A 25818-nucleotide genomic window follows, 5' to 3' on the forward strand; every position below is an offset into this window, starting at 1 on the left:
ATAACTTTTATGTATAATACAATCATAACACAAAATACTACACCATAGTAATGGATAAATATTATATAAAAAAATCAGTGCCTGACCCCAATACTGTATATTAAATTATTCATTATTTCAAAAAAAGTTCATTTTTCTAATACAAAGTAAAAACTCTGTCAAAAAATTATTTCACTTTCTAAATTTTCTTTTAACAAACAAAATAATTCATTAATTTTTGGTCCATTCTTTAAATTATCTAAATCTATTTCCCTATGTAGTCTGTTAATAGTATTTAATATTTCTTGTGGACTCATTATATTGGACTCTGAAACAGTTTTCTCATCTTTTAACTCTTCAACAGATCTGACATGTACTCCTACAATAAATGAAAAAGTTTAATTACAAAAACATACCTCACTAAAATCAAAAAGACAATAAAAATAAATAAGCCTATATATATTAACAGCGATCCAACTTCAGAATGCAATGAATTATTGAAAAATAGTAAACACAACTATGATGTTTTACATATATATCCAAAGTTACAATTAATTAGAAAAAGAATACAAAGAAAAACAACCAAAATTATTGTAGATTTTTCAAAATTCTATTTATACTAATTTTAACTACTTTTAAAATTTTAAAATCATAATAGACAAGAGTTAACAGAATTTGGTCAGAATTTAAAACGATAGGCATAAGAAGCATTCATGTTCCTTAATCAAGTTTCAGTTCAAACATAAACCAGCAATTATTAAGATCTTAAATAAATACAAACAAGGCAAGCAAGAAGAGTATGACACAGAAAAATACTTTATAACAGACAAACACTATTCGTTAAGATTAATCATTTACTCATCAAAAACAATTTAATCCATTCATACTCAACCAGGCAAACTGTTATTTTCACATAACTCTCAATACATTTACTTACCTTCATGTGTAAAGAACAATGTATTTCAGAAGTGTTAATATATAATAATTTACCTAACTCCTCAGAAGGAGTTGTATACACATACATTAAATAAAAGATTTTATCAGAAAAACAAATTTAATTGGAACATGAAATGTTATTTGATAATTAACATATGTTATTTTTTAATGATATAATGCTTCCATGAAGACATACATATTTATTATTAATCAATATAAATTTATGGAGGGGAAACATTTTTTAACTTCTTTTCAACAACCTGATTCTCTTAAATAAAGAGTTTACATTTTCCTATTTATGTTTACAGGAAATTTGATGATCTCCATCACAAACAAAAAAAAATTGATGTGGACACCACATGAGTTCCTTGTATACCTATTAAATTACATATACACTTCTTTTTTTTTCAATGAAAAGGAGTAAAATTTATTTCATTAATAACTTCTAATATTTTTTTAATTATTATTTATTGTAATTTTTTTTTACCATCAGAAGTTAATAATTATTAATAAATCAATATATTTAATATAAAAAAAAAACATTAAAAAAAAGATGATGAAGCCGGATTTGAAACAATGTGTCTTCCTCTTATAAGATCCAAAAATTTCATTAATAAAAAATTTTATTTGGCTATAACTCTGGAACTAATGAAAATAAGTGCCACTTATGATATATCGTTGAAAAACTCTCAATGAGGACTCAGACGAATAAATAATAGAAAGACAATAACTAGGAAACTATATTCATTGATACAGTCCAATAAGAATTTCACAAAGATTAAAAAACAGATTTTCAAGAAAATGGTGGAGAGTTGTGCAACCTATGGAACTTAGATTTGGGTATTAATTGGCAGAAAAATAACTCATCGCCAGTGAGCAGCTTTCACTGGCGATGAGTTATTAGAGACAACATTGCAGGGTAACATCAAAAGACAAGAAACAAAAACAAAAAGATTAGAAGAATGATTAAGGTAGAGTCCGATATATTATAGCATCAAGAGGAAACAATTGCAGCGGTCTGAATATTTAAGAAGCATGAGTACCAGCAAGTTAAAATCTGTATAAATGGATCCCAGTGAAAAAGAAAAGGAGCGGAACACCGAAAACTTCTTGGCAGCAATCTATGATAGCCATAATAATGAAAAGAAAAACTGAAAAAGAAGCATGAAGACCATCATCAGTGGCTTGTAGAGTGAAAGACAGCCACTACTGCTGTAATATCCACCTTCACATTATAAGGTAAGGTATGTTTGCAGGCAATTTGATAATCTATCACAAGTAAAAAATTAGTTAGGACATAATGGAGCTTCCAGATATCTTGTAGAGCTTTACTGAATCAGACAGCTCGCTACAAACCTACTTTATGCATCAATATACTTGCAGATAGTTACATTCCTGCACTTTTATCTTTGAAGCATTTAAATACAGTTTTTTTTTTTTGCAATAAGGATAATATTGCTATTACTGAAGCCACCATGACTGTTTACCATACAAATTTCTGATCATAACTGATCAGATTTCATCTGACGAGGTATTTGATCAGGTATGAAATAACTTTTAGGGACAATTCTTCAGTCTGGTATCCTGTTCAACAGAAGTGGGCAATGGGTTTAATTTATAAAATGAATAACCAAAATTGACTTATATTTTTAAAACATGAACTACTGATTATTTATATAAATGTACAATATATTTATATATTTACCCCTTACATAAACTCTTAACAATGATGAATTCTTTCATTGCTGTATAACAGGATACTAATATTATATATATATATATATATATAAAATAAACATACACTGAGTTTGTTTGAAAGAGAAAGTTTGAAACTTTCAGTTTCATTATCATAAAAAACCTAAACTTTCATCTTAACTATTAAATTTAACAACAGCAATTTTCAACTTGAATGACTCCAAAGACAATTTTTTTGTCTTTTATTAGATTTGTATTGATATAAACTAGGCAAATGAACAAATAAGAAAAGAAACATGAATAATTAACAAAGGTTGGAATGATAAAAGAGGAATATTTGAAAGAAGGGGAAAAGAAGAACAACAAAAAAGTAATACAATAAAATTTTTCTCCTTGTGCTCAAAGTAGTGGCTTTTTGCTTTTTCTTCTGTAATATATATTTTGATCACTAGAAAATATAACCTGTAATTTTACAGGGAATATATAATCCTGTACTTTACAAGGAATAGTCACAATATTGTGAAATGAGTGACTTTACTGAGAAATCTTCATACACCCACTGTAAAGTCCCAACACCTAACATTAATTACTATTTCCTCTATTTTAAAAAATGTTTAGCATCAGAGGCTTGAAAATGGTGAGGAATTGAATGACAAGATACTCTTGTACTACAACAACAACCTGATTCTTGATCCTTGGTAAAAGTAATAAGAGAATAAATAAATTGTAACAAAAAAAAATTATACATTTTTATTAACGGTAGAAACAAATAAACATAAAAATTGAATTTAATTGAATCACCCATTCTTGAAAAGAATAATAATTGTATAATACACTCACTTTCACTATTTTCATCACCAGGTTGTGAAGTACTCAGTGAATCTTCACTTCCAACAGGTGGCTCAGCAGTAAATAATAGATCATCAGTACACCGATGTTCATTTGACCAAACAGGCATCAGTGTCTCTAATACTTGGGCTTGGATGACAGCAAGACTAGCTACAAGAGCAACCTGCACAAAAACAGTGTTATTTTAATGACTCAAGGTAAGCAAAAACGATAACCCCAATCAGACATTAATCACATAATGCACATCAAGACAACAAATAAATGAGTTTCATTTGAAGCTACTGAAGATCAAATTTAAATTCAGATGTCAGGTATAAATAAAAAGAAAAATGTTCATAAAAAAATACCAAGAACTAATCAGTTTCAAAAAAGCATAGGGGTTTTTGCAATGGATAAGTCTCCAAGTGATTCATGTGAAAAAATATAGCATTAAGTTTATGTAATCAGATTTTTTATCCACACATTCAAAATCTACTCAAAGGGCTTCTTAAACAGCACTTTTGAAATTCCATCCCTTGGCCAGGTTTTTACAGATTTGCACTAGTATAGTGACAGTAAAACTACCTGATTTTAATAATTCATAAATTACCTCACAATTCCTTAAAAGAGTTTACATTCACTAAAAAAACAAGTCTACATTATTCTTCATGTAAATAATTTTGGTAATAATTCTGTTATTAGAATAATAGTTATGTTCACAAACAGATTACTTACTGCTTATTTCATTGTTGTTAAATTTATAAAAGAAATGTTTTCATAAATTTGGCAAATAAATGCTCTAAGTAAATCATACAGTATCTCAATGTTTGCTTCACAACTCAAACAATATTCCATGTTAGGGTAATGTTTCATTTTTCTTCTGGCTGCTGAGTATCAATTATACAAATTTTTTAAAATGAAAAATTTAGTCATCAATGGTTTATCTCAAGGTGATTCTCAACAAAAACCCATACATATTAAATCTTTCATTATTTAATAAGAATGAGACAATACATTTTTACTGAAAAAATAATACGTTAATTTCCTTAATTTTGTACAAGTAACCATAAAGAATCTTAAAAGATAAAAATATTTTTATAAAATTTTCTCTAATTAAACTTTGAAAAAATATCTACAACTTAATATTTTACAGAAGATGAAGATAACACTGTTTTGTTTTTATAGTAAAGGAAACAATACAATTTCATATTCTTATTACTGTGTACATGAAACTATTATTTAAGAAAAAAGTTTAATTTTCTTGTATTTTTTCAAGATGCCTACAGTTTCTCACTTTGCACATTGTAAAAAGCCTAGTGCACTTTTGTACAAAGAACAGATTAAAATCACTTCTACATCAATTTGGTAATTATAAATACCTTTACAAAAAAAAGAAAAGAAATGTTTCTAAAGGAGATTTTAATGAAGAATAGAACTTTATATTAGTGCTCGGCATTTTTTATACTTCTCTTCTTCAGACTCTTAGATGATTCACGGATTCAGTTATTAGATCTTATAAATTATATATATCTTAAGAAATTACCTCTTATCACTCAACTACAAGAAATATTGATTAACAAGGTAAAAGGAATATCACCAAACAAGGCTGTTTTAATCTGTGAGTGTTTTTTTAGACAATTATTCAATTTAGTCTGTCTTCAAACTAAAATAATAAATAAAAGTAAATGTACAAAATTACATAAACAAAAAAAAAGAAGTAACCAAGATAAAAATAATGGAAAAAATACAACAAATCAGTAAGTGCGATAAGTGATTCACAAAAACTTCAAACAATAGTAAAAGAAAAGGTAGAGAAGTTCTGTTAATGGATTGAACAGCAGACAGGTAGATTAACAGCCATGAAATTAATTTCACAGATTTGAATCGACTGCATTGGACACTCGTTATTCTCACAAACCCACACAACTACAGAGAATAATAATAATAATTAAACAAATCCAAACCTGCTCTTCAGACATTGAGATTGAAATGGCAGTAGTATCCAGATGTATACAAAGTGCAAGCGATGTGAGTATACTGCCATTGTATTTAGTAGAAACCCCAACAGTACATGTTGCTGATAATGGCTTTAGCAGTTTTAATTGTGTTGCACCATGTAGTGTATAACACTGAAGATCACAAACTTTTAGGCTCCATGGAAAATTGCACTTATCTAAAATAATAATAAATAAAAATAGTTATACTTTATTTATTACAACAAAAAAAGTTATAATACATACAAAAATGGTACATACAAACATTGACCCACAATCATTAACAATTTAATACAAGTCAGTTGATGTAATAGTAAACATAAAGACTTCTTAAAACTGGCTGCAGATTTAAAGTCAGGGATGTTTTTAGTCATACATCTAGTGTCAAATGCAATATGGGCCACATACTATGAAGAAAGAAAGTAAGAATAAACAACCGAATACTCCATTGCTTGCTGTAACTCAAGTTCTTTAACATGATTTTATCTCACCAGCTGAAGAAGATTTCCCATATTAAGTATGTGTGTGTGTGTATGTATGTGTGTATATGTATGTATGTATGTATATATACCATAATAGAGCACTTTAAAATGGTTAATAATTTGAATTATTTTATTATTAAAATATATATATATATCATTTTAATTTGTCTAACATAATCTTTTTTATCAATAGTCATGCTATTTCCATGATTTTTGTGAAACTGATTTTGAAAAAATTTGGCAAATAATCGTGTATACTGGGCAATTTGTTGGTAAACATTTATGGTTAAAATTTCCATGGGGTAGGGTAGATAGTTTCTTTGAAGTCAACTTTCACAACATTTTTCTCTTTATATTAATAATTTTATATTTTATATTAACCTCAGTACATGCATACATTCTTGTCTTACTATTTAAAAAAAAAATTGTCCCCAAATTCATCCCCTTTCTAATTAATCAAAAAAAGCTATCTTTTTAATTATTGCAAATTTTTAAACTTAGTTTTTTTATACTTCCTTAAGCATAGTCATAGTGCAAGTGGCCTAAAAAAAATACTTTAGAGGCAATATCAGGGGCAGGAAAGCTGATCAATGTAAAAAATATTGATTTATTTTTTATACTTTTTTCATGCACAATTACTTTTCAAATATATAATAATAAATAACCATTGCCAGGAAAGTATAACAATTTTACATGCATACATGCTTGTCTTACTATTTAAAAAAAAAATTGTCCCCAAATTCATCCCCTTTCTAATTAATCAAAAAAAGCTATCTTTTTAATTATTGCAAATTTTTAAACTTAGTTTTTTTATACTTCCTTAAGCATAGTCATAGTGCAAGTGGCCTAAAAAAAAATACTTTAGAGGCAATATCAGGGGCAGGAAAGCTGATCAATGTAAAAAATATTGATTTATTTTTTATACTTTTTTCATGCACAATTACTTTTCAAATATATAATAATAAATAACCATTGCCAGGAAAGTATAACAATTTTGTTGTCAAATTCTTTCAAATGAGTATAACTAAAAAATAATTTTCATACCTGCAGTCCAAATAGTTGAAGGCAATATAACAGGAAGAACTGGCAAAGGAAGCTCAAAAGGAGCTTGCTTTAATGAAGAACAAAGTAATGCAATTGATGGTAGTTTTACAACAGCCACTTGCAGGACAGGTGAAGATTTTTTAAGACCAGCTTGCAAACTGCTTTCCATTGGTTGTGGTAAACTGCTGCAAAGAGAAATATTGGGGAAAAAAATACACAACTCATTGATATGTCCATAGACAACAATGCTCTGCCACACTGGATATAAAGCTGTCACTCTCTCCACAAACGTCTGTAAAAAAAAATTACAGAAAATGATATAATTTTCTATATGAAAACCAGCACTACCAATGTTCATAGGAAGCAAAATATTAATTTACTCCCAACCACTTTTCAATTACTATAATGTTTATTTATTCTTAATTTTAATTAATTAAAAACTGTAAAATAAAAGTATACATAAGGGACAATCAATAATTAAATACAAATAAGTGAAGAAAAATGATTATTTATTCAGTCACATTGTACTAATGTTACTTTCAACATAATCCCTGGGACATTTAGGCACTTGTACTATTTTCCTGTGAGCTTTCCTATTCCAGTAGTAAAGAACTGTTTGCCTTGGTGTCTGAGCCATAATATTTCATTCTTACCAAACTTGGTTTCATGTAATAACTAAACAAAAAAAAAAAAAAATTTGATGATTAAAGATCAGGATTGTAAGGTGGATGTGCAACACCTCCAATCCAACTTTTGAATAGCTTTCCATGTCTTTCAAGCAGTGTAGGGACAGGCAATTACCAAGCAGAAGAATTACGCTTTTAGAAAAACAAGGAACATTTCTTGTTTCCTCCTTATACTTAATTTTCTAGCACTTCACAATAGGACTCACTGTTAATTTTACACTGTTCTCAAAAATAATAACAATAAATTGGCCCTTTATGGTTTCAAAACATCATTAGACTCACTACCAGCTGATCCATAGGTTTTGAATCTTTTCCTGGAGAGCGAATTCGAATGTTTCCATTACATACATACTTTGAAATTTGGATTCCGGCTCAAAATTTTGAATCCAAGTTTTATCGCAAGTTATTATGCAATCTAAAAAAAAAACATTAACTTCTACTAAAAATCGTTATTTAAGTTCTGTACAACTGTAAATTCAGGTGACTAAGTCAAAAGTCAAATAACTTTTAGGTCATTTGTATTAACAACACAAATTTCAAAAAATTCCCAAATTTTATATGTGTCCTTGCAAATAAAACCATAATGCAATTTTGCAAATTATCAGTTGAAACTTCCACTACAATCCAAAATCTTCCACTACAATGAAAATTGGGTCCCAAGTAACACAGGACTATCGGATTACTTTCCTGTCATAAGATTGCTTATTGTACTTTTATAATATTTAGATGATTTTTCTACTGTTAATACTTTTAAATGCAATAATTTTCTTTAAGAATTCTGTTTTTCTGTCGGAGAGTGGAATTAATTTTTGGTCTATTGTCATCAAACTGCTGCAATGCAATAATAACCAATGTAAATGTGTCATGGTAGAGCTACTTACTTTTTTAAGTTTTTTCTTTTATCTGAAGATAATTTTTGTAACCAAATCTCATTAAAATCCAAAATCCCAGACATAACAGGAAACATGAAAAGCCTTGCTACAGTGAAGACCCGATTTACAGATTAGTTATCCTGTCGTGAAGTGAGGGTACCAAGTAGTACTATAATGGGGTTCATAAGTTTAAAGGTCCCAATCAAATAAATACTAGCTGAGGTGACAAAACATTACTTTGTAATAGGAATAAATTTTTATTTTTTAGGGTGACTACCAAAATATTAATTTACTCCCAACCACTTTTTAATTACTATAACGTTCATTTATTCTTACTTTTAATTAGTTAAATTATTATACTACTAAATTATTAGACTACAATTATTATATTTTAATTGATGTAAAAATTTTCTTTGTAAACATTTAATTGTAAATCGCTGCCCAAGGATCTGGTTATTAATAATTATACATTAATACAATTTTTATCATACTGTTTTAATATCCTTGAATAAATTTCGATCGATTTTACACGATTTTACAGAACTGATATTTTTAAATAAACTAAAAAAGTTATAATAATGCTAATAATTTTCAACCAGTTGATATTTTTTTATGTCAAAGGTACAAACTTGAACATCAGACAGTTTCGGTGTATCGTACTGCACAGTTTTTCTACTGTAAACATTTAACTTTAATCACTGAATGACCCTCACATTTATAATCTAACAATTAATATAAAGTATTACGTTTAAAGAAATTTTACAATGATTAGATATTTATTGATTTCATATTAGTTATTATTGCACTGCAGCAGTTTGATAACAATAAATAAAAAATTAATAGCACTATATAACAAGAAAAACAAAACTATTAAGAAAAATTTTGCATTTAAAAGTATTATCAATAGAAAAATTACCTAAACATTAAGCATTAAATATCATTCAAGCATTAATGAAATGGACTTCATGCAAATGATTATGCTGTAGCAGCAATATTATTACTTTCAATAGCCAAGAACACAAACATATGGAAAGAGTAGTCCTACCCCAGCTTAGACATAAGATACCAACCTATGAACCAGGAAGTGTCATTGTACATCTACTTACTTTTATACGTTGACATAACCTATAAATGAACTAAAGTCATTAAAAAAAAAATCATTAAAATAGAATCGATGTAAAAAATAAAATTTCTGATGTTAATTTTATTTTACTTTTGCCATCTCACTTTACAGCTAGGAAAGAACTTACCAAAAATAGAAATTAACTATGTTACCATAATAACAATTAATTACATACTATGTAAAAAACATACCAACTGAGAGATACCTTTTAATCCCTTTTACATTTCAGTGTCCATTTTTTATCATAATTTGCATAAACTGAAAGGGAGTGTGAGTTACTTTTCAGCAAAAAGTAACTCACACCCTCCTCTAACTTTTTTAAAATTGAGATAACTGGATGCGGTTTGCAGCATTCTTCCTCGTACCAAGGGGCTACTTCAATTAACATGTACGAGGGTTATTTTTTTTCAAGGTCTGATCGGTCACGAAATTAAAACCACAATGAAAATAAAAAAATTTTATTTGTAACAAATATTTACACAGTTACGCTATTTCTCTACATAGTCGCCACTCTGATTTAGACATTTGTCGCAGCATGGTACCAACTTTCCAATACCCTCATCATAGAACGTAGCCACCTGTGTTTTCAGCAATGTTTCTAAGCTGGTCTGCAGCTCGATGTCTGTGCCAAAATGTTGTCCTCCTAGCCAGCGTTTCATGTGAGAAAAGAGGTGAAAATCGGATGGAGCCAAGTCCGGGCTGAATGGTGGGTGATCAAACACTTTCCAACGAAAACGCTACAGGAGCTTCTTTGTTACAGCTGCAGTGTGCGGCCGAGCAGTGTCATGGAGAAAGACAATGCCTGATGACAACATTCTTCTCCGCTTATTTTGAATTGCCCTTCGCAGACATTGAAGAGTCACGCAGTATGAGGCTGCAGTGATGGTCATGCCACGTTCCATGAATTCCATCAAGAGAACTCCATTCCAGTCCCAGAACACAGTAACCATACACTTTCTGTTGAACAAGGTTCGCTTGAACTTCTTTGGTTTACTGGGAGAATGAGAATGCATCCACTGTTTGGATTGTTCTTTTGTTTCTTCAGTTTCGAAATGGACCCACGTCTCGTCCCCTGTGACAATTTTGTTCAAGTGGTAGCTCTTTCATTGTGGTAGCGCTGGAGAAACATTAGGGAGGCGTCCATTCTCATTTTTTTGTGATAGCCGGACAGCATCTTGGGAACCCATCTCACACACAGTTTGCTGTACTGAAGTCAAGAGCTGACCTTGAAATTTCAGGAAACGAATCACTCAATACAGAAATTGTGAACCGATGATTTTCTTAAATTGCCTCATCCACTCGCTCAATGAGATTATCGGTTGACACTCGCTTTCTTCCCTGACTGCCTGCATCATGAACATCTGTAGGTCCTGCTTTAAAGTTCCTGCACCATTGTCGCACTTTGCTGTCACTCACTGAAGTTTCACCTTGCGCATTACTTATTTGTCGATGAATTTCAGCTGCATTACACTCCTGAGCCTGAAGAAATGGAATTACCGCACACACTTCACACTTGGCGGGAGATACTATTGTTGTAGACATGTTTACGTGCTAGCTGCGTGTTCACAACTAAACGAAGTGACGCAGAGTGATTGAAGGCCATACTAGAGGCGCTGCGCAACACATATGCGCAAAGGTTCATTCGATTTTTCACGGGTTATAATTTCATGACCGATCGGACCTTGAAAAAAAATAACCCTCGTATTTCACTCTTTTTGATTTTTGGACAGCAGGGGATGGGAGACAACTCAAAAATATTAAATGGTATCAATGGTCATTCGATATATAATTTTAAAGAACTCCATGAGATGAGAAAAATGATGCAATTAATGCTAAATTCTGATCAATGTGATCTGATTCAATGTGTGTTTCATATAGCCATAACTATGCTCCTCTCTAATAATTCTGTTATTTGAGGTATTTCGTTTATCTCTTTGAAAATCTTCTCCAATAAGAGAGTATAACTCAGTAAGCCCCAATTTAGAGTATTCGGTCTTCACTCCATGGCAGGGGGCTGAAAAATTTTAAATGGGACATATGGTCATGTGATACCTTTTTTAAAGTCTTTGCAAGACAGGTGAAATGGTATCAAAAATATTAAATTTTGATTATTTACACAGAATTTTCATTTTGTAAATGATGCTTGTCAGTGAAAAATATGTTGAAGTAAGAAGTAGCTCTTGCTGTTAATCTCTGTGTCAAAATTTCACTGAATTCAATCCTCCTTTCAAAATATAATCTTCAATAACTTCTTATATTAACTGAATATTGTATGAATGATATTTATGTTTTTGTTTTAATATTTTTTGCACTGACTACCTAGATAATTTTTTTTCTTGCAATCACTCTTTCCAACTGCTTGGCACTCACTCTTTCCAACTCTTTCCACACTCTTGCTTAATCACTCTTTCCAACTCCGTCATATTAACAGAAATTTCTGATAATATTCCTTTTCCAACATCAACTGTACCGAGTCAGACAGGCTTTTTATCATCTACAATGCTACCAGTGCAATGAAATTTCTATATTAAATTTGTGACTACAATCATGGAAATTTTTTTGAATAGGATGCTGTACAATAAACACATTAGCTATTCTTTTGTATGTTTATATTTCTCCAAGTAAAAATATTATTTCTACTACTCTTTCTTGAATTGAAAAAAGGCTTTGTTTTTTACCCAACATTTTATTCCTAGATTATGGTTTTTAACTAAATTAAAAAACAAAACCAGGTTTTTAAGTCAGGTTAAACTTTTTTTAAAGTTAAATTAAGTTTTTTTCTTTTATCTTTATTAGTTTTTTTTATTTTATGACTTTCGTAATTTAAACTTTTTTAAGCTTACTAATAAAAAAACACTAACTTTATCCAAAAATAACACTAATGTAGTTACATTTCAATATCTGTTAGCTACAAATCACAAAATCAATAATGAATATAAATTTTGAAAAAAGTAGTTGTTTAATAAGACTTATGAAATAAAAATTACTTTCTAAAATGTATGTGAAATAAAATTTTAATGTTGAGAAATAAATAAATAAATTATTATTTAATTATTTTTAAATTCAAAAGTGAAACTTTAATTAAAAGAATTTTTTTGGAAGATTTAGTCAATTTTTTTAATTTTAATGCCATATTGATTTAAATAGTCATAATTTATTCTTGATACCGTTTTACTTGCTTCACAAGATTTTTAAAACCAGGTATCACGTGAACATGTCCTGTTTAAAATTTTTGAGCCATCTTTTCTGAAGCTGAATACTTTAAATTGAGGCTAACTGAGTTAGCTTCGCTTATAGGAGGCGGTTTCCAAAGAGAGAATTGGGATAATTCAAATAACAAAATAGTTAAAGAAGGTTGTACAAACATAGTTCTAGCTGTTTAAAACAAACACATTGTTGGCCACCATTTTGGATTGGGCCATCAGAATTTAGTTTTAACTGTATCATTTTTCTCGTTTCATCAAGATCTTTAAAAAAATATATATCAAATGACTGTTGATACCATTTGAGATTTTTGATTTGCCTTCCAACCCCTGCCACCCAAAAATCAAAAAATATGATATACACATTGATTGAAGTACCTCCACAGTACAAGAACGAATGCTGCAAACCGGATCCAGTTATTTCAATTATTAAAAGAAAGTTAAAGTACAGTGTAAGATACTTTTCAGTCACCTGGTATTTATTTTATTTTTTTCAAATGCTTTCGTATTACCATTGCCCTGAATAAAAATATAACAGAAAGATAAAACAAAAAAGTAACAGTGTACATAAAACTGAATAAACAAAAACTAGACCCACTTAATCTATCATTTAGACCTAATTTATATCACAGACCTAAACTTAAAATAAAATATATTTGTTTAAATTAAAGCAATCATAAAAAATATAAAATTTAACTAAACCAAACTAAAATTTATTGAAGTCATAGAGGAATGAAGGGTTCCTTTTCAGATAACAGTAATAATAAATAACTAATATAAAAATCTAACAATTATAAAAAAAAAACAACAGCAAAAACAATATTAAATATTTAAAAACAAATAAATATAATATAGTAAAAAAATATTGAACAATGTAAATATAATATAAATAAAACAAAGAATAATAATTACTGTAAACAAATATTAAAATACTGCAAACAATATTAAATTCTGTCTAATATCCTGATCCATCAGAGAAATAACACCTGATCTAAAATATCCTTATCATTCCTCAGGATTCGTCGAATGTTTCTAGGCAATTTAAATTTGCAATGTAAGGCCACATAACATATGCAGTCTACAAGAATGTGGTACACAGCCAAATGGCTGTTGCATCATATGCATACTGGTGCGTTTTCTCCTGACATCAGAAACTCGTGTATGGCTCTTGTATGTCCTAACTGCAATCGGCAGAGGATCACTTCCTCTCGACGAATTTTTCTACATGAAGAATTCTATGACAACACATTATCTTTGATGTGTCAAAGTTATTATTCACTGTAGCAGTCATCACCTTGCTACTTTGTTCAAAGAGCGTGTTTTACAGAATTAATAAAATCTGTAGTAGTAATACAAGTGGTGAAGGACAGTTGACTGATGCTGCTTTAGCAGCAGAATTTGGATATTCATACCTGGAATACTCAATGTGGCTAGGGATCCAGCAGAAACCCACTTGTATGTTGCAGTGGTTCAACTCAGCGATTGCATAACAGATCTTTGTAACAAGAGGATGTTTAGAACATAAATCTTCTAAAGTTGGAGTTGAACACTGCATGAGACACTAAAGATAAGGATATGACTGTACTTAGGTTTAATGATATTCAAAGCCTTATATATAGCATATAGTTCAGCAGTAAAAATACTTATAATACCAGGTAGACCAAACATATAGGTTCTGTCATTAACAACAAATGCCCATCCAACGGTATCATTCTGTTTCAATCCATCTGTGTATGTTGCTACGTATGGGTTTATCATGAAGACGATATGGTGAAATATTTGCAGAAAGACAGTAGGTGATGTAGTTTCTTTATTGTATATCATAAGGTCAAACATAAAATTTATAAGGTTGATTCTCCACAGAGTACATGAACATGAATAGGTTGCAAAAATAGAAGGTATATCAACATTTATATGGTGCAGTAAATATCAGATATGAACACCTGCAGGTGCAGTATAATGTAGACGGTCCTTATATCACCTACTGTAAATTGGAATTCCCAAGGACTGCGTCAAAAGCCAGGTGATTTGGTTGTCCTTAAGATGGGCAAAGTATGATGCTAAAAACTGGTCCTCGCAGTCAAAAATTATGCTTATGACAGGGCTTGATCTAAATGCAACTGCAGCAAGCCAAAGGAAAGTAAGATGTACAGCATCAAACATTTTAAGCACAGTATGATGCGCTGAAGAGTAGGCAACACAACCATAATCTAAAGAGGAAAGAACTAATGAATAATAAAATGCAACATGCATGACTGATCAGCTACCTCATTGGTATTGCAAAGGATTCATAGCATATCTGAAAGTTTGGAATATTTTGTTTTTAATTGTTTGGATGTAATTTTTAAACATGGATTTTTTTATTTTTAAACAGGACATATATATAGCAAAATCAACAACAAATAAAAAATATGAAACAAGTGACTCCACACACTTAGTAATATTATTTATAAAATAATTTAATTTATAGTTGTATTAATACTAACAGTGCCAAATGCTTAGTAAATTAAATTTAGTAATATTGTTGACGGCTATAGCAAACAAGGTGGCACTTATTACACTTCCTTGAGGCACTCCATTCACCAAGGTGAAACTACCCAATAAAGAATCTCCAACATGAACACGAAAGATTTGGCCATTTAAGAAATCCCAGATAAATGCAACCTTATTACCCTTCACGCCCCAATCTTAGAATACCAAGTCACCAGGCCATGTCATATGCCTTTCTAATACCAAAGAAGATAGTGACGAGGCGCTGGCGGAGTAGGAATGCAATTTGAATAGCTGCTTCCAATGACACTAAATGGTAAATGGATGATCGATCATCCTTGTTGGAAACCACACTGTTCTGGAAATATAAGGCCATGTTTCTATAAGTACCACGTAGGCCTGTGGTTGACCATTCTCTTCATTACTTTGTATAAAACCTTTGTCAAGGAGATAGGGCAATACGTTGAGGGGCATGCTTTGTCTTTACCAGGTTTAAGTACTGGTATGACAATGGCTTCTGACCAGACGGGTGGGAAGACTTGTGCAGAGAATAAAACATTGTAAATACTCAATAGGTGTTGTAGCGACAAATTAGGAAGGTGTGACAGTGTACAAAGACGAATGTTGTCAGATACACGGGAGGGGTCACATGAGTTTTTTAGTGCATGTGACAACTCATTTGCAAATGGAGTATTTAATTCACCGACCCAATCATCAATGTTTAAAGACAATACTTCCACCTCTACCTTGTATCTCTCAATTCATAAGTGCAAGATGAAGTGAGAGACATCAAACAGTATCAATCTGGCAAATTACTTCCCACTCCAGAAGGTGATGAAAGGAGTTCTTGTTCATGAATAAGCCTGAGAATAGTTTGTTTCAGTGATCCATAAATTGCAAGGATCTTTTTCCACACAGTAGACTTGGATGTAGTGCATGATATAGTGTCCAGGTATTTTGCCTGTCTAGTCGAGTTGCAGACTTCACTGTGGAGACATGTGTCGTTTGTCGCTCTGTGTTATTACTCTTTTTGATCAGTTTTTTGGTAGAATTTTACGGGTACAGATGCTGGATATTGTGGTTGAATGGTTAATGGACACGAACACCAAGTTTTAAGATTTTCAGTTGTGGATTACAAAAATTATAAACGTTTTTTCGAAGATAGCCCATTTTGAGTGCTAGTGAAAATTTAAACATAATTAGTATTGAGATAATAAAGAATTTACAGGAGTGGATGATTAGCAGTGCTACTAGTTACATCCAAGAATACATTTACAGCATCCTGAGATAGCTGGTGTATATGAGTGAGTAGTTATAAATTTTTTTAATAATTTGAGGTTATACATATAAACTCTATATTACAGAGAATTTTTGTAAGTTAAACTCACAGGCCAATACTGGTCTGTGACATCACTTGAAGTAACATAAACAAGAACTTGTAATTTTTTCATTATTAAGTCTCTCTAGAGTGAAATTTTTTAAGTCTTCAGGAGAATTATAAGGAAATGTATTTTCATCTGTAACTTCTTTCCTTTCATTTCTACATCAAAACCCTCCCGGGATCTATCCGTTCTGGGTCCTTCCCTGGCCCCTGACCCCAAAAAAAATTGAAGAAAATTTACGCTGGCCTGAAAACGTTGACAGAGATGTTGGCCCTATTAACAGTCATAACACAGGCAACACAAACAGACCCCATTAAGGGCGAAAAGGACATGGCAGAGGCACTCTTGGGAACACTCATGATGAGGACCTAATTGAGTTAATACCAAGAAGATGGCTTACAACATACAGAGATAAGCTCTGTATACTGAGGGAATTATTGGAAAATTCATGTAACACTTGTAGTTTACATGACATACCAAGGAAGTCAGGCATGTAACGTTGAATACGTTACATCACATCGTCCAATGTATAAACCAAGAGACATACTAAAGGATGAGACGTTGATCATGGGTGAGGAGACTTCAGAACTAAAGAGATGTAAATATAGAATACATTACAATACATCAGTCCCAGAGAAGATATCAATGTTAGACATTCTTGGAGCCATAAGAAGAGTGCTACAACAATCACCAGATGATATTTTCATATTGCCAGCAGGAACTATTGGCAGTGCTGTTAAGAAAGCACTTTCCTGTATCTCAAAGGATCAAATAGAACCAGTGCAGGTGCTGATTCAACAGGCAGATACTTCAACAAGACAAGTCAGACCAGCGCACAAGTCCCAATTAAAAAGCCGACTCCGCCAGCAGAGGAAAGCAGAACTGTCATAGTAAAAGCAGTGGGGAAGTACTACACAGACATACTGCGCACAATGAAGGCAGCAGTAACAAACGATGAAGCAAGTGAAGTCATCTCACTTCGTAAAGTAAGTCATCTTACATCTCACTACACGTGAGGATTCAGGATGCACAGAAGGCAGTGGAGACTTCACAATGGCGCTTAGGGATAAAGCAGCTGATTTCCAAGTAGATTTGAAGACAAGGACGGGCAGGAGAACTATAGTACATATCCATGCTGTAGAAATGGATACATCTGAATCCCAGGTTATGGCCACTATTAAAGAAAGAGTGGGAGATGCAGAGGATGTTAAGATATCTTCAATGAGACAAGGTTATGATGAGCAGCGGTCATCTCATCATATAGAGCAGCTTGTAAGCTGGTTGAACAAAGGATATGTATCGGTTGGGTCAATTGTAGAGCTTGTATTATGGAGGAGGAAGATCAATGTTACTGTTGCTGGGGCACAGGACATCGCAGACAAGACTGTAAAGGTCCAGACCGTCTAGATTTATGTTTTAATTGTGATGGCAGTGGCCATAAAATCGCAACCTGCCAAAACCTAATAAGTGTTTAAATTGTGGAAAGAATGATCACCGCACCGGAGGCTGGACGTACGGGCTGTTCGAAAATGTTTAAGCTCATCTTGGGGAATGTAAATAGAAGCTCAGTCTCTTACGATTTGGTATGGGAGCTAGCTAGAGAGAAATGAGGAGACATATTGCTGGTAACGGAGCCTAATAAATATGTTACGGCAGGGTCAGGTTGGTGCGCCGACACTGAAGGGGATATGGGGATCCTTGATATAAGCGGCAGGATATCGTGGCTGCTTAAGATAACAGGAAAAGGCTACATGGCAATCGAAATCGACAGCGCTGTAGTTATTGGAGCATACGTGTCGCTCAACTGTGACATTAGGGAATTTGAGAGATACGTACTCTCTTCAACAAATTATCACAAGCACTGATAAAAGGATAATAATGCTCAGAGATTTCAGCAGTAAGGCAAAATTGCCATGGGTAGCGGTTACATGAATATACGACAGGAAATATTAGTTGATTTGATAGAGACGGTTGAGTGTCATTGTGTTAATGATGTCACGCTCACATATGAAGCCAGGGGGCACTCCTCAGTGTTGGACCTAGCTATATTACATAACACATGGGACCAAGAGCAGTGACAGTGGAGGGTTCTATCAAAAGATATAGCCAGCGACCACATGGATGCTCATTTAGAGATACAAGACCAGTCCTTCAGGATGTACCAAAGAGAAATACCTGTAAGACCTACGACCAATCAGGTTAAAGTAATAATCAAATGGGTGGCAGATAAGACTAGCCAGAGTGATAAATCTCACTCCTGAAACACTACAAAATATAATTCAGCAAGAAATGAGTAGAGTTTTAACCTGACACGTAAGAAAAAATAAAATATATTGGTAGGAAATTGCCAATTTGAGGCAACTCGTACAGTCAAATAGAAGGAAAAAACAAATACTCAGGCGTACTGGTGAGGCTTACAAGGTAGTGGCAAGGTACGTAGAATGTAGGAGGACACTCAACAAGGAGGTAAGAAAATCAAAAAGGGAACATTGGAGACTGTTGTTTCAAGAACTGGATAATGACCCATGGGGGTCAAACCTACAAGATAGTCACAAAGCGCTCTGGAAGGAGGCTACCTATACTACCAAAGGCACAAGTAGAGACACAAGTACCAGTGCTGTTTCCATGGGCAGAAGAAGTGATGGAAGAGTTGATTGACTGTGAAGCAAGAAGGTTCACCTTAGAAGAAGTAACAACAGCAGTAGCACATCTAGGTGATAAGAAAAATCCAGGACCCGACGGTATCCTGGCAGCATTGCTGAAAGGACTAGTCAAAAAAAATACCTTGGCAGATGATTGATGTGACCAGTTATGGTATAGAGAATAAAGAGTTCCCAGGGTGCTGGAAAGAGGTGAGTGGTGTTCCTCCCAAAGCAAAACCATGAGAATGACAACATAGAGTTTAAGCCTGATCAATACCAGAAGGAAGTTGGTTGAAAAAATGTTGGTGAATAAGCTAGTAGACGAATTGAATGGAGTGGGGATAAACCAGAACCGATCAACGAGTCGAAAGAATCGATCAACGATCCAGGCCATTGCCAGAGTTACCGAATGGGCACGTGAAGTGAGATCTGGGACCTGGCAAACTAGAGGAATTCCCCTTCCTATCTCTCTTGATGTGAAGAATGAATTTAGGTCAATCCCTCGGAAGGTCATCATGACTGCTACGACAGAAAAAGGAATAAGTCCATACCTATGCAGGCAATTTAACAGACAGATGGTGCTATGTAGATACACAAGAAGAGAAAGTAAGATTCAATATATATGGAGGTGTACCACAAGGCTCCGTATTAGGCCCATTATTGTGGATATTAGCTTATGACAGGGTTCTGGAACTACAGTTGCCTGAGGGAATGGAGACAATTGCCTATGCAGACAATCTATTGATCTTGGTGCATGAAAGAAGTGAAGAAGAAATTCAGGACAGAGGCAATCGCTCATTGGCTAAGATTAATAATTGGATGAGTGCACGAGGGCTAAATCTAGCACCCCTGAAATGTAGATACACTGTCATGACCGGCAAACGAAAAATCCGACCAATAAATTTAGTGGAAAATGGGGAACCAATTTATGAAACCAACTCCTTAAAATATTTAGGAGTGTTTTTAGATAACTGTGGAAAATTTACTGACTACATTATCAGTAGCTGTAAGAAGACAGAAAGAATGGTTAAAGCACTTAACAAAATACTAACGCCAAAAAGCGCTTCAAGGGCATCTAAGAGAAAGCTTGTAGTATCAACGGTGACCTCCTCTATTTTATACGCAGCATCAGTGTGGGGGAAAGCCTTATGAATTAAAAGGAACCTATCACATGTGAATAGTGTGCACAGAAGAGCCATGATAGGAGTAGTTTCTGCCTACTGAACGATTTCATACGAAGCATTATGCGTTCTTGCCTTGGTCCCGCCAATCGAGTTACAAGTGAATGAAAGGGTAGACAGAGCACAATATCTAGTGAGCAAGATTGATCTCCAAATGGAAGAACAGCTGGTGAGCAAGAGGGGTGGCACAGTGGACCAAGACAGTGGATACATGATTTAGAAGCATGTAACGGAAGGAAATTTAGAGATGTGAACTATTACACAGCACATATTTTAACGGGACGTTAAGCAACAGTAATCAACATGTATGTTTTGTGAGGAGGAAGACTCTGTGGAATACACAGTCAGATGTTGACGATGGGACACACTGTGGAATAGGGCTGGAATTGTTCTGTATACACCAGACGACCTGGTGAACATGTTAAACAGTGAAGATCAATGGAGGAGAGCAGACGCATACACTAAGGAAGTGCTAAAAAGTAAGGATCAAGAGGAGTGGCGCCTGGGCTATTAGTGTAGGGTAGGGAGGACAGCCCTAGAGGCGAGGGCTGGCATGCCTTAGTATGACAGTACCAATGAACCTCTGGGGACTCCAGAAGATAGTAAGCTGAACACTAGGAGAAAAGACCTGGCGCCATGTTTGGCAGAAGATTCCTCAAAAGACCTGACCAGTGAGCCGACCTACCATGCCGGTAGGTGGGAAGGCTTATTAGAGTAACCAGACACTCCTTCAGGAGGAGTTATATGTACCAGTTTTGTCCAACCTGGAGAAGTAGAGTAAAAAAAAACGAAGTATTTTGTCTATGACTTCCTCTTAGCATCTAAGAAGACCTGACGATGTACTGCTCTACTAGCCTTACAGTACAAGTTCAGATGTTCAGTTGATGTTGCGATTAGATATGCACAGTTCCTGCCGTCATTTGGCAATCATTATTCTACCAAGGAATAGAAATACGTCTAGGGTTTCCCAGTACTTGCAGGATACATCTATTAATATTCTCCAGTATCGGGGACGTAAAAAAGTAATTTGATCAAGGGCATCTGCACCAATGTTATATTGTGATGGGAAGGCTTTATGGTAACCGTTCCAATCTGCCTTTTCAACAATCCATCTTTGTGGCCTTTTGTTCACCTTGCAATCAACACCAAAAGCAACAATAATTGGCCTGTGGTCACTGCCGTGAAAGTAATCACAAACAAACCAATCAAGACGAGGGAGTAAACTCTGTGAACATAAGGAGAGGTTGTTATTGAACAATGTACCAGATGATAAGAACATGAATGTGTATGACCCACCATTCAGCAGACAAAGGTCTTTACTCACTCTGTTTATCATATTTCCTCAAGAGGAGCAAAAAGATAAGCCCCAGGAAATATGGGCATTAAAATCTCCTACTATTAACGATGGTGATGGGATTTGCATGAGGAAATCTGCCATTTCTAGAGTACTGAACTCAAAGTCAGTGAGAAATACAAATTGCAGATAGGAAATTTAAAGAGGATAGAGGTTTTAACAGCAACAGTAGGAATAAGGGTAGCTAGTGGTATCCCTGCAGGGACATCTCCGCATGAAAATAGCAACTCCACCACTCTGTCTGTTTATGAGACAGTTGTATCTCTCACAGAAATTGGCTCTTGGTCTTATTGCACCTTGTTGTAGAAGATGCGTTTCTTGGAAGCACATTATTAGTGGTTCATGTGCGCACATCAATACTCAACATCTTCAATGCAGGATCAAAGATCTCTAATGTTCCACTGAATAATGTTCATTAGTAAAAGTAGTTATAGATAGAGAATTAGAGGCAAAAAAGAAACTGTACAAATTGTTGTAGTGTAGTTATGTAAGGGTATGTGTTGTAATTTGTGTAGTGTTCTTGGAGTACTGTATGTATATAGTATAAAGTGTTCTGCAGCTCTGTATGTAGTGGGGAAAAAAGCTACAGAGGCTAGGCTCGTGGGACGCCAACCCACAGTATTGAAGAATAAGACTCCCTGTCAGGGACGTGGTATATTACTATTATTATTGAACTAACACTAAAATGATGACAATACTATTACAGTAAAAATATTGCAATAATGTTCTACATAAGGTTTCTCCTAAAAGTAAGTGTACTGATTTTTTATTTTTCTATTGGACTTACCTGAAATTACAAGTTATCTCCTTTAAAGTATGATGACCCTTGTGAAGTTACACAGCAGTTCCAATGTTTCTACCACTGTTCATAGCAGAACTGGAAGTCATTTTCCTTAAGTGTGTGTAGCTCATCAGTTACAGTTTCTATTATGTTTTTCATCATTCCAAAATGACGACCCTTCAACTTCAATTTCAACTTAGGGAAGAGCAAAAATCACATGGAGCTAGATCTGGGTTGTAGAGAGGCTGAGGAAGTAGTGGAATGTTTTTCTTCACCAGAAATTCTCAAATTGAAGACGAAGTGTGAGCTGGTCATTATCGTGGTACAGCACCCAATCATGTGGCATGTCCATTCAGACTCACTGGACCTGCTTTCGATCTTTCAAAGATATCTTTGTAAAAGGCGCTATTACCTGTTTGTCCTAGAGGTACAAATTCTTTGTCCAAAATGCACAGTGCATCACTTCTACATTTTCATCGTTTGTTGACGAATTTGCTCTTCCAGAACAAGGAACATCTTACAACATTTTCTCAGCCCTCTTTGAAAGTTTTGTGCCACTTAAAAACCATAGTTTTCAACAGAGTGGCATTTCCATAAGCTTTGGTTAAAGAATCAAATGTTTCTAGACTTGTTGAGTTTCACACAAAATTTGATGGCATAACATTGTTCAATATTTTCCTTTGTCGCAAACATAATGAGTTTATAAAACATGACCATACATGAACAGCAGTAGCGCAAAACTGACTGAACCAATCCAGTTAAAACAACAATGCATATGCAACCAAGGTCACTCAGTACCTATGTGCCCAAGGACATTTTACATTACCTGTTTGCGTGTAGGAAAATCAGTACACTTACTTTTTGGTACAAACCTCGTATGTACAATCACATAAAAAATTATGACTTTGGGTATATGAACCATATCAACCCTCTCAATTTGAGAACTTAATATTATATTTAACAGTAAATTTATTATAACTAATAACAAATAAAAAGAACTTGCATCAGTTTTAAGGTTTAAAATAACTTTTTTTAAAGAATAGAACAATTTCCTTTACTTAAAGTTGAAATATTTGGTACTTACTAGTGATATAGTATTGACATAGTACTTCATTAACTAGTTTACAGAATACCAACTCATCATGGCAGCATATATAATAAAGTTACCTGCTTCTCAAATTCTTGTAAGCTACCCTACCTGCTACAAGGACTGTAGCGCTTAACAAAAATTTACCTGATTCGTAGATTCTTTAACAAATTCAGTTATTGGCTGCTGTGATGATAACTGCAAAGAAGGAGTTGTTTCACGCTCAGAGGAGCTGTGTACACTTTCCTGAGGTGTAAGTGCTCTTTTAGGTGCACTGCCACTGCTTTCTGATATTTTTCGGCTTTTAGTTGAACTAAAATTAAACACAGAAAAAGATCAGATGACGGAAGTATTTTTCAATTAACAGATTTATCAAAATATCAATGTTGGATTGTTACAATATTAAAATAACTTATATATAAATAAATAAACAACTGTAGAAAAAAGTTTGTGTATGTGTGTATAAACAATAATCAAAAAAAATATATAACAATAACATAAAAAAAAAAATCACATTAATAATTTACAGTATAAATTGTTTTTTTTTTTTATTTTGGGCAAAAAACACTTCCGCACTATCATTGCCTGCAGACAAAATATTTGTTGCTGAAAATAAACATTTATCATATTTTATATCTCAATTAAAATAATAAAATTTCCAACTACTGTATGGCAATTGGCATGAACAGCTGAAACAAACTAGAGTAATTTAGATATTTGAGATTAAACGGATGGGGCCCTAAGAAACCATACACCATAAGATAAAAAGATTTCATTATCCCCTAAAATGTTAGCACCTAGTAAACTTACAACACAGTGCTGCGCATGTAAAAGATACAATCCACAAGGATGTGGTACATTGTCAGCTGGCAGTCACAGCAAGCACAAACTAGTGCATCTGGTCAAGTCATCAGATATTCATGAGTGAGTCTAGTGTGCTCTATTTGCAAATGGCAGAAAACCTTCTCTTGGCAGTTATTTCTGCATGAGAAGCTGCACAGCGAGACAGTGTTCTTAACTGGGTGAAGTTTATTGTTCACGGTAGCATTCCAATCACTTTGCTAATCATCATGAACCACCCTCTTCAGGAAACAGACAAGATTGTTAGAAGCAACGCGATCGGAGAAAGAAGGCTGGAAACAAGCTTCTTTTACTACATTATCAGCGCACTCATTGCCTGAAATTCCAATATGACTGGGGATCCAACTGAAACTTATAGTTGTATTATGGTGATTCATTTGCGAAATAGCACGCTGAATCTCGCAGAAAACAGAGTATCTGGAGTACATGTCACTAATTGCCGGTAGGGCACTCATAGAATCAGAGCAAACAAGTACATGTTGAAAAATGTTGGGTTAATTATATTAAAGGCCTTATTAATAATAAAGAGTTCAGTGATGCAAATACTGGTTATACTGTGGAGGCCAGTATATTCTGTTGCCAACCACAAAAGCATAACCCATACAGTTAACATTTTTAGAGTCATCGGTATAAACTGTAGCATCAGAATTAAGAATACTTAAAATATCATAAAATTCATTTCGCAAAATAACCGGATTTGTGTTCTGCTTATTATACTGACAAAGACCAAAGCAATAATTAACACAAAGGGGAATGGGTAACAACATGGGGCAACAGTAAGGACTGGAAGTAACTGTATACTTAAAGCTGAGAAAGCCACTGAGCTCTGATGCCTAGTGAAGCAGTAGATCTATCTAGACTGTTCCTGGTAATGATTAACATCCTGGTTGGAGAATACCACATCAAAGGTCGTGCTTTCATGCGAGTCCCATAGGAGTATATCATTTGCTTCCATTTAATCCAAAGAGATGGCTCACCACTGTCCACCAGCAGCCTTACCACAGGGCTTGAGTGAAAAGCACCCATAGCAAGATGGATGAATGAATGATGGACTGCATCAAACATCTTCAGAGTGGCGGCCTATACCAAGGAATAAGCCATGAAGTCATAGTCTAATCGGGAACAGACTAGAGCTCGGTAGAAGCACACATAATATATATCCACATGACCTTCCAAACATGTTCACCACATCAACTGT

General features: G+C 33.5%; 1 protein-coding gene across 2 annotated transcripts in view; it reads right to left on the reverse strand.

Annotated features, from left to right (window-relative positions):
• The window catches only part of Vps13B (vacuolar protein sorting 13B), a 368739-nt gene that overhangs the window by 223947 nt on the left and 118974 nt on the right, over positions 1-25818 (reverse strand). For both annotated transcript variants that reach the window (XM_075373949.1, XM_075373942.1), the window contains exons 19-22: positions 23907-24072; positions 6959-7250; positions 5403-5611; positions 3451-3622 (exon numbers count right to left, since the gene is read on the reverse strand). In XM_075373949.1, the coding sequence (XP_075230064.1) occupies positions 3451-3622; positions 5403-5611; positions 6959-7250; positions 23907-24072 (839 nt within the window). The remainder of the gene's footprint in view (positions 1-3450; positions 3623-5402; positions 5612-6958; positions 7251-23906; positions 24073-25818) is intronic.

Source organism: Lycorma delicatula, chromosome 1, assembly GCF_047948215.1.
Source record: "Lycorma delicatula isolate Av1 chromosome 1, ASM4794821v1, whole genome shotgun sequence".
Taxonomy (NCBI): Eukaryota; Metazoa; Arthropoda; class Insecta; order Hemiptera; family Fulgoridae; genus Lycorma; species Lycorma delicatula.